The following is a 9884-nucleotide window of genomic DNA, read 5'->3' as shown; positions in this document are numbered from 1 at the left end:
ATTCTAGAGATGGTAATATATCCTAAGATTGGATCTAGAGATGTATAATTATTCATGTATTTCTTTCACAAAGTTGACTTTCATACAACAGGTTTAAGGGTAAGGGTTATGATAATGTTTTGTAGTATTAACCATGCACATTATTAACATGTGAGCTTACCACTTTTTAGATTTCATAATGTAACGTCACGTGACGTGAGCAAAATCTTTCTAGACGTTAAAAATCCCTAAAATGTACCTTCTATACGTGAATGCGAAATATATGCCAAGAGCTTATAAAAGTTCCCAAGTTGTCCCCCTTTATTAATGTCGCCGACGTTTGTAAGCCATTGACAAGCTTCCACCAGTCCTGAATCTTGTCGAAAAGAATACCCTCGTAGACGGCGAGTTTTTGGTGGGATGTGTTACCGGTGGTTCTATCACATGACATCTGTGTCCTGTCATCAACAATGGTTAGCTAAAAAATGACGGAGACACTTTCTTTTTCCAGCAAAAGCCATTTTTTGCTGAAAAAGCGACTCCATCATTTTTCAGGGCCTTTTGGTCAAATGGCACGAATGTGGTGGTTAAGGCTTTGAGATCTTAAGGTCTTATGTTCGAAACCTGACTTAAGAACAAGTTTTCCACAATGATGGGTTTTCTCGTTGATTGTGTTCTTGGGTGAGTCAGGTTTGAACGTCTAAATCGGTATGAACGGTGGACATCTTTCTCAGAAAGAATCACTTTGGTATAAAGGTGTGCAAATAAATTGGTTAACCGAATCGACCCGATAATCGAACCGGTTTGCAACCGATTATGTAGAAACTGGTTTGGAACTGACTGAAACCGTAGGTTGAGAACCAGTTTGTAATTTTCTTCAAAAAAACCGGTTAACCGAACCGAAACCAGCCCAAACCGGGCAAAACCTAAACCGAAACCGACCATAACCTGGTCAAGAAACCGGTTTCAATTCAACCAAAACCAATCATAAAGCAGTTTTAACTTTTACTAACCAAACCTAACTAGTTTCAAGCCAAACCGATTTTAAGTTTTAGACCGGTTTATACACCTGTACGGTATTAAAAAAAATGCAAAACAGAAAAACATTTTTGATTTTTTGATACAAGTCAACACAACTGTCACTTCTCGGCTGACAACTTAAAGAAAATACAACACAATGTTTTTATATAAATAAATATTTATTCGTATACAGTCCTTTTGTATATTTAGCGAATCTAGGGCTCCTTTCATCTTCCAAATCACAATCTCCAACTTCGCATACACAAATGGCAGCAAATCAACAACCCTAACCAGAGTTTATGATCCAATCACCTTAGGGCTTTTGCAATTCGGATCCTGATACCCGATTCTTACAGGTCAATTTACTCAGTTTCTTATTTTCTCCCTTTTGAAACCCTGATTTTGACGATCAATTGAGGATGAAACGAGAACTAGCTTTCGCATTGGAAGCTCGATCTCAGTTCGGCTGCTTTACCGGCCGCACTCGCTCGTCGGAACCTTCCTCCGCTCAGTTATTATTATTAACTGATGGTAATAATAATAGTAACAGTAATTGGTCAGTCAATCGCCGGAACAAGAGGATTAAAACTGAGATTACAGATCGAGATGCGGTAAATATGGATGTATTGGTCAACGCTGAAGACGAAATAGTCAACGGCGGCGGAGATGAGTCAACGGAGGACGTGAAGGGCAAGAAAAGGACGCCTAAAAGGTTTACAAGATCTGCATTGAAGGAGAAGGAGGAGGAGGAGGATGCGTTGAGTGTGAACCGGAAGAAGTTGGAGTTGAAGATGTCGAAGAAGATTGGGTTGGAGAAGATGCCGACTAATTTGAGAGGGCTGCTGGAGACTGGTTTGCTTGAGGGGTTTCCTGTTTGGTACAAGTTGGAAGCAGAGGTAGTGTTTGGATTTGTGTTGATTGGTTGTTGTTTGTTTCGATAGGTTAGTTTAGTCGAGTTTTTATGTTTATGTTTATGTTTAGAAGAGAATGAGATTTGTGTTTGTTTTAAGTTAGATACAAAGGTAGAAACTTGTTGTGGGCTGCAAAGGGGGCGGCAAGGTGACATGGCCTGGCTTTAACAGGCAACCACACTGGGGTGTTAAGGGGGGATCTGGTAGCACGTTAAAGATGCGGTAATGGAGAAAAAGGTGGGGCCATGGGGCTTTAACAAGGAAATGGTTGTGTTAAACCACAACAGGGCTTTAACGGGGGCGGTAAGGGGGCTTTAATGTTGCAACGGGGCTTTAAAAAGAATTGCTTGTTAAAGCCCCACTGCCTATGCGGCAGTGATGTGGCGCTTTAACTTGTGCTTTAAAGCCCCTCCACAACAACCAGCCTTACAAGTTAGATACAGAGGTAGCATACTAGCGTGAATGTTAATTGATTGTCATTTGTTTCAATAGTTTAGTCAAGTTTTTATGTTTAGAAGAGAAGGAGATTTGTGTTTGTTATTACAAGTTAGATACAGAGGTAGCATGCATGTTAATTGATTGTAATTTGTTTTAACGGTTTTCTTAAGTTTTTATGTTTAGAAGAGATTGAGATTTGTGTTTATTACAGGGAGCAAATCTGCAAGGGGTTATCAAAGGTGTGGGCATATTGTGTTCTTGCAGTCTTTGTGAGGGTGTCAAAGTAAGTTTTGTGTTTTATGAGTTATGATCTAACACACCATATATTGTCAGTGTTGTAGAACTTGTTAGGCGCTAGTCGGCCAGTGGGGTACCGATTAGCGATTAATCGGGATTGATCGAATCAAATTTTTATATGTATTTTTTCAAAATTACATATAAAAGTTTAACATAAATACTTCAAAGCTCACATGGTATAAACATTAACATAACAATTCACTGAGAATTGAGAAAAACCAATAAGTCGGGTAACTGGTTAAAACCCAGGTCTGATTACCTTTCCTTTTTTTTAAGCAAGGCCCTATTTGGGCCAAACTGGGACATATTTTGGTCGACTAGGACGTTTAGCTGAAAATCAATTAGTATCTCACCGATTAGCAATTAATCACCGGTTACATCCACTTTTACAACACTGTAACATATCACAGGGTTTTGAGCTTGAAACTGACATTGGCTTGTTGAATGGTAGGTTATTTCACCCTCTCGGTTTGAGATGCATGCACTCAGGTCATACAGACATGCTATAAAACATATTTTTCTTGAAAATGGGAAAAGTCTACTCGAGTTGATTGAGATATGCAAAGCAGCAGCTTCAGAAACACTAGATGTGGCTCTTCAAACTGTAATTAGTTCATTGCCTGCGAAGGGACCTTCCATGTGTACAAAATGCAACGGTGAGCACCACCCTTAACCGATTTAGTTTATTATATTTTTAGCTAATGTGGATTTTCTTAACTATGATACTCTTTCTCATGCTTTTCAGGCTCACTCGGATCATCTTCTTCTGAAAATTTGTTAATTTGTGATTCTTGTTTGAGTAAAGAAGAAGCGGACGCTGAACCGAAGGTTGCAACTTCTAGTGAAGTTAGGTATGAAAACACATTAATTTATCTTAGCCAGTCTATCTTTCACACCAGCATTCAAAGAATGACGGTGCCTATGCATCTATAGATAACCCTAACTGTCTTAACACTTCAAATTATTGTATAGTATGTATATTAGGAATTAGTAGTGTAGTATGTTAACTGGAAAAATAGTAGAAAAAGGAACTAATATGGAAAGAAAAGTTTATATATGGTATGGTAGGGAACGGTTTTAGTAAGACATTAAGGGTAAAACGCGTATAGATTATTGTGTGTTATGTTACGCTTCATTTTTGTTTCATCTTGCTGCACCTTTGTTTGCTCTTTGTTTTAAACCAAGTTGTATAATTCTGAGGATCATGGCTGAATCGATTTTTTAAGTTTAGATTTGTTTTATCTACTGATTAATTTTTAAGAAAGCTCATCATCATTTCTTTAATTATTGCATCTCTGTTACGTTCCGATAAATTGTATTGTTGTTTTATTACTATTACTACTATTTATTTCATGCCCTCTCTGTGATTGGTAGTCACTTTCTTTGTAATTGTAAACCTTGAAACCCTTACATCTTACTCAATTGAAATCATACCTGTCTATAGAAGAAAAATCGGTTACCAAACTGAGTTCTGTTTGAACCAAAATACCAACTTAATCGATATGGGAATGTGCAATTGTAATCGGATTTACTTGCTTTCTGCTTTTAAAGTTAAGTATAATCGTCTATTATTACCCTTTAATGCTTAATAATCATTTATTTTATTTAGGGCATCAACTCCAGAGCCAAAGGCCTCTGAAAGAAACAGCTTGGCATGCTCTTCAGATATAAAGACTAAATCTAAACGTGGGAGAAAACCGAAGTCAGTATTATTTTTCTTCTTTTTTTTCAAACTACGCTAGTTATTATGCTTTCTTAGCAACTTTAATGGTGTATCTTTTAACCAACATTAAAAGAATGATGGTGCCTGTGCATCTATAGATAACCCTAACTGTTGTACAGTATATTAGGCTAGTGTAGTATGTTATTCTGCAAAATAGTAGAAAGAGAACAAATCAACAAGAAAGGTTTATCTATGGTATAGTAGGCACTGTAGGCAACAGATTTAGTAAGACAGTTAGGGTAAACCATGTATAGATTATTGTGTGTTATGTTACACTTCATTTTTTGTTTTGTCTTGCTGTACCTTTGTCTGCCTTTTGTTTTGAACTAAGTTGTATGATTCTGAGGATCATGGTTGAATTGATTTTTGAAGTTTATGGTTTATCATATGATCTTATCTACTGATTAAATTTTAAGATAGCCTATCATAGGTGCTTTAATGTCTGTTAATGCTTATTGTTTATTTATTACTACTGTTATTTTGCATGCTCTCTTGGTAACTGATCATATATTTTTACTTTCTTTGTAATTGTAAATCTTGAAACCGTTACTGCATACTCAATTGACACCATCCAAGTCTATAGAAGAAAACTCGGTTACCAAACTGTGTTATCTGTATGAACCAAAATACCAAATTAATGCATATGGGTATGTGTAATCAGATTTACTTGCTTTTCTCTTTTAAAGTAAAATATAATTGTCAGTTATTAGTTTATTACCCTTTAATGCTTAATAATCTTTTATATTGTTTAGGGCATCAACTTCAGAGCCAAAGGCCTCTGAAAGTAACAGTTTGCCATGCTCTTCAGATATAAAGACTAAATCTAAACGAGGGAGAAAACCAAAGTCAGTATTTTTTTATGGAAATACTCTTCAGATATAAAGACTCTTCATAAAGCTTGCTTCTTTCTATGGAAATACTATTAATTTTTTTTGATGGTTCAGGTCATTGAGGTCCGCTTCTGCGCCAAGAATCATCAAGAGTGCTGTTAAATGTTCCGCGCCCCAACAAAACATCCGAAAATTGCTAACAATAAAGTTGGTTTTTTAAATATAAGAATATTTCTCTCTTTAAGTTTGCAGAAAACTAACTTTTTCTGTGTCATATGATGTTTTTCACAGGAATCAGCAGTTGCATTGGTCGGTTTTTCAGAAAGGAGGATTGCCAGATGGAACTGAACTAACTTACGTTGCTCAAGGAAAGGTGAAAAGTCTACACTTTATTATGTCATCAAATATAGTTTATTAGTTAAAAAAAAGAAATACTAACTTCTATTTTTAACAGAAACTTCTGGATGGTTATAAATGGAACAATGGGATAGTCTGTTCCTGCTGTAAAACTGAGATTAGTGCCTCACAGTTTGAAGCTCATGCGGGTTGGGCATCTCGCAAGAAACCGTTAGTTTATTGTTTCTTTTACATTTTAATTGCCAACGCTTTATTTATTGATTTTAAATCTTTCGAAATCATGACAGGTATGAAAACATTTACATCTCAAATGGAGTGTCACTGCATGAATATGCAGTTTCTATGAAGATGAATGAAAAAGGGAAAAACTCAGTGAAGTACAATGATGATTTGTGTAGAGTTTGTTGGGACGGTGGCGATCTTTTGCTTTGTGATGGATGCCCTAGATCCTTCCATCAAGGTCAGTTTGTAAATTTTGTAACTTTTAATGTTTTAATAAATGCATATGAAATCAACAATTGTGGTTTAAAGCTAACACACAATTCTGTTGGTTTACACAGAATGTGCAGGTGAATCGAGCATCCCTCGCGGCAAGTGGTATTGCAGATACTGTCAACATTCGTTGAAATTTGATGGAGAAAATGAAAATGCTTTGGTAGCTGGAAGGGTGACGGGGATTGATCCGATGGAGCAGATTAAGACCCGTTGTATACGTATAGTCAAACACCCAGAAAACGTTGACCTTGTTGCATGTGTTTTGTGCAGGTAACTCGTCTATACTATAAAATGGGTGGGCTATGTAACTTGGATTAGGTCGGGTTATATTAACCACACAAACTACTTTTGTGTGTGTGTGTGTGTGTGTATTATAAATAAATAGTTAATGTGTTATATTCCAAATTTATGAATTTAAATGATTTAGGTGGCTTCAGCCTGTAAGTATTAATAGATGCATTTACATGTGTGAGAAATTCTAATCTATTTAACTTTTAATCTATGCAGATGCCATGATTTTAGCAAAAATGTCTTCAATGACCGAACAGTTATAGTTTGTGATCAATGTGAGAAGGAATATCATATTGGCTGTCTGAGAGAACACAATATGGCTGATTTAAAGGTACATGTATATAAATTGTCTCTACTTCTTTATTGTTTTTTTCTTCTATTGATTATAATTTAATTAAATTTTATTATCCGCAACTTGTAGGCATTGCCGAAGGGGAAGTGGTTCTGCTGCACAGATTGCGAGAGGATTAATTCTGTTTTGCAAACTTTGATAAACCGTGAACCTGAAACACTCCTTGATGACATGTTGACTTTATTGAAGGAGAAACAAAAGAATAACACCGAAAACCCAGAAACCGATTTCAGTTCGGAAATGAAGTTTGTGGTTCTAAGTGGCAAAAATGCTACTCGTGAGACAAGAAAATTACTGGCACAAACTGTGGATATCTTTCATGTGGGTACTGTTTTGATACAAGAGTGCTTTGACCTTTTTTAGTTTTGACCATTTGTTGACTTCTTTGTTATTTCGTGATAACAGGAAGGCTTTAACCCTATTATCGATGCAACAAGTGGGCGTGATTTTATACCGTCGATGGTGTACGGGTAAGCTTAAATGGAATATATATATATATATAGAGAGAGAGAGAGAGAGAGAGAGAGAGATTTTATAACTTTATTGTCCAAATATTTGCTCCAATTTCATAACTTTTTTTATTTTAACAGAAGAAAAATTTGGAGCCAAGACTTTGCAGGAATGCTTATTGCAATATTGACAATAGAGTAAGGACATCGTTGTCATTTTCTTGTTTCTGTACAACAAATTCTTTATATATATATATATATATTACATTTATTTATTTACTTTAACGACTCTTGTTAATTATTATTGTGATATGTGCAGCTCAAATGTAGTTTCTGCTGGAACTCTTCGTGTGTTTGGAGAGGATATGGCCGAACTCCCAATTGTCGCTACTAGTAAAAGCAACCAGGGGAAGGTTAGACTATATTACTTATTTACTTATAATCACATTTTTTAAATAAAGTATTGTTATCATCAATTTATTTTGTAGTAATTTTTTGGATTTATTGGTACATTGGCAGGGCTACTTTCAAGTACTATTTACCTGCATTGAGAAGCTACTTTCTTCTATAAAAATTAAAAAGATAGTGCTTCCAGCCGCTGACGAAGCTAAATCCATATGGACCCAAAAATTTGGTTTTGAAACAATCGAACAAGATCAGGTAAGGTTTTACTTAATATAACGGGCCGAAAGCTGTCTCAAATATATTCAGCTAAATAATACCTCACAACTTATTCAAAATATAAGCGTATTTATTCTTTTTAACGGTTTATTTTGGTTTCAGCTAACCGAGTTGAGGCAAGGATGTTCGGCTATGATGACATTTAAAGGAACATCAATGCTACAGAAGGAAATCCCCGAAGCTCAAAATGGTGCTGCAGATGCAGTGGCAGATGATAATGGTCTTTTTAGCCCTTTGGTGGAGTAGTGACATATGAAGTTGTGCTTCTTTGTTTTGTTTTAGTGGAGCGGTTTGTTAATGGGTGTCGACGTAATTATTTTACCAAGACTTTGAAACAGTAGCAAGTAGTCTTTTGGAGGTTCTCTGTCATGCTCTGTTCATATTTTGTTGGCGGGTTGTTTCAGATGATTATTAATATTTTGGCTGGTTATGATGATGAAAGTTGAAATGGTTGGTATTAGTAATGTTTGTTTTCTCTTGTGTTCTTTTGGGTTCAGATTTACCGTTTTTTTTAAAATAGTGATTCGTGCTATCAGAATAAGTTCAAGTTCGGTTATGGTCTGATTTGGCTTGAGTTCACATTTAGGTATGAGCAATTTTCCCTTTATAGGTTTAGCCGGTCTCAACTTAAAAGCTTTTATTTTGAATTTTAGAAGCCATTTTAGTTTTGTTAAATTGCTTTTGTAGGGCTTTGTTTTGTTTAGTAAAATTGGTTATGTTTAAAAATTTAAATGCATAAAGTAAAAACAAATAATGTACAAATCAGTCTAAATTTTTTGTCCCTAAAATTTGTTTCTTATCGCTTAAAAGGAAATCACTAAAAAAGAAAGAGTTAAATGAGGTGGTAAAATAATTAATGGAGATCTAAAACTTAAAAAGTATCAAGTGTAGTATTTCTAGGTTTAATGTTGTAGTACTTTGGGGTAATATAATTATTTTACTCTTTTGCAAACACCACAAATGTATATGTAATCTAACAAAATAAAATAACAAATTAAAACTCGTCTCACAAAAAGGAGTAGCGGTCTACCTGTACCCCACTGACTCTATAGGTGAGTCCATTGGTTCGAGCCTTGTTCACGACAAAATGCCGTGTCTGAACCAGAGGTTTTACTATAATGGGCATTCGGGCGGTGGGTTTCCTCTGGAATTGATGGCGTTTTGCCAATAAATATACAGGCGGCCGGGCTTTATTGGTCGTTTAAAAAAAAAACTCACCTCTCATCCCTTGGTTTTTTATTTATTTAAAATAACTATTTAAAACTCACCTTGGTCTTTTTTTTTTATTTTTTTATTATTATGAATAAATGGCATAATCAGTCTTAATAGTATGTAAAAATAATAGAATATTCATTATACACAAACTTAACAAGTCTTTTTTTAATGAATGCTAATTTTAGATATCGGAAGCATTTCAAAGTTAGATCCCAAATATGTTATTTTGGCCAAAACATACGCATTTAACTCTAAAATAACATCCCTGCAATACTAATCTCACCCGCTCACTTCATCATGTTTTTTTTTTTCTTTTTAATTATTTGTTCTTAAAATAAAAACTTGACTTATAGATCAATCTTCCTCCATTTGTTAATTGCCGCCCCTATATTCACTTCTTTTTTCCTGTCATTTACTTTCTTCACACTCACTTCCCTTAACTCCCAAGCCAAACCTCACATTTTAAATCATTTGCTTAACTTCTAGAATCATTATTCCATTAATGCCAAAAAAGTTATAGCTTTAGTTGCATATTGCGTAACAAAATCACTGGCGGATCCAAGAACGTTTTTTCCAGTATTACGATCACCTTTTAAAAGTGTTTGTCAAATCGGTGTTATTTAAGTGTCAGAAACGTATATAAAACGTTACAAAACGAGTCCTATTTATGCTATATTGCTAATTATATAATTGATAGCTTTAAAGAAAAATATATGCATTTGAAGCATGCAATGAAAGGCGGCATGATGAGACAAAAGTGGTTGAGTGTTAGTAAAATAATAAAAGCATTGATATGCATGTATATATAACAACATATCCCATAACCATTTTTAATCACAATCCTTA

The 9884-nt window shown here is 35.0% G+C and overlaps 1 protein-coding gene across 1 annotated transcript; it reads left to right on the top strand.

Annotated features, from left to right (window-relative positions):
* Positions 1–1418: 1418 nt before the first annotated feature.
* Positions 1419–8129, top strand: LOC143609488 (uncharacterized). Its single transcript, XM_077084232.1, has 18 exons — positions 1419–1895; positions 2560–2631; positions 3097–3301; positions 3391–3496; positions 4255–4347; positions 5121–5213; positions 5313–5405; positions 5490–5571; positions 5653–5765; positions 5843–6015; positions 6116–6320; positions 6558–6672; positions 6763–7014; positions 7099–7163; positions 7284–7340; positions 7462–7555; positions 7662–7802; positions 7926–8129. The coding sequence occupies exons 1-18, from the start codon at positions 1419–1421 to the stop codon at positions 8067–8069; spliced, it is 2580 nt and encodes an 859-aa protein (XP_076940347.1). The 3' UTR covers positions 8070–8129.
* Positions 8130–9884: the final 1755 nt, after the last annotated feature.

This window comes from Bidens hawaiensis, unplaced genomic scaffold, assembly GCF_021521415.1.
Source record: "Bidens hawaiensis isolate Kalapana, Puna unplaced genomic scaffold, B.hawaiensis_p1.1 tig00419696_1, whole genome shotgun sequence".
Taxonomy (NCBI): Eukaryota; Viridiplantae; Streptophyta; class Magnoliopsida; order Asterales; family Asteraceae; genus Bidens; species Bidens hawaiensis.
This window is presented reverse-complemented; position numbering and strand designations above follow the sequence as displayed.

Bases quoted from the DNA above. Each gene is read 5' to 3' on its own strand.
- LOC143609488 (XM_077084232.1), top strand. From the start codon at position 1,419: ATGAAACGAGAACTAGCTTTCGCATTGGAAGCTCGATCTCAGTTCGGC. The intron at 1,896-2,559 runs GTAGTGTTTGGA...TGTTTATTACAG, and splicing joins GGTACAAGTTGGAAGCAGAG to GGAGCAAATCTGCAAGGGGT. The intron at 3,497-4,254 runs GTATGAAAACAC...TATTTTATTTAG, and splicing joins GCAACTTCTAGTGAAGTTAG to GGCATCAACTCCAGAGCCAA.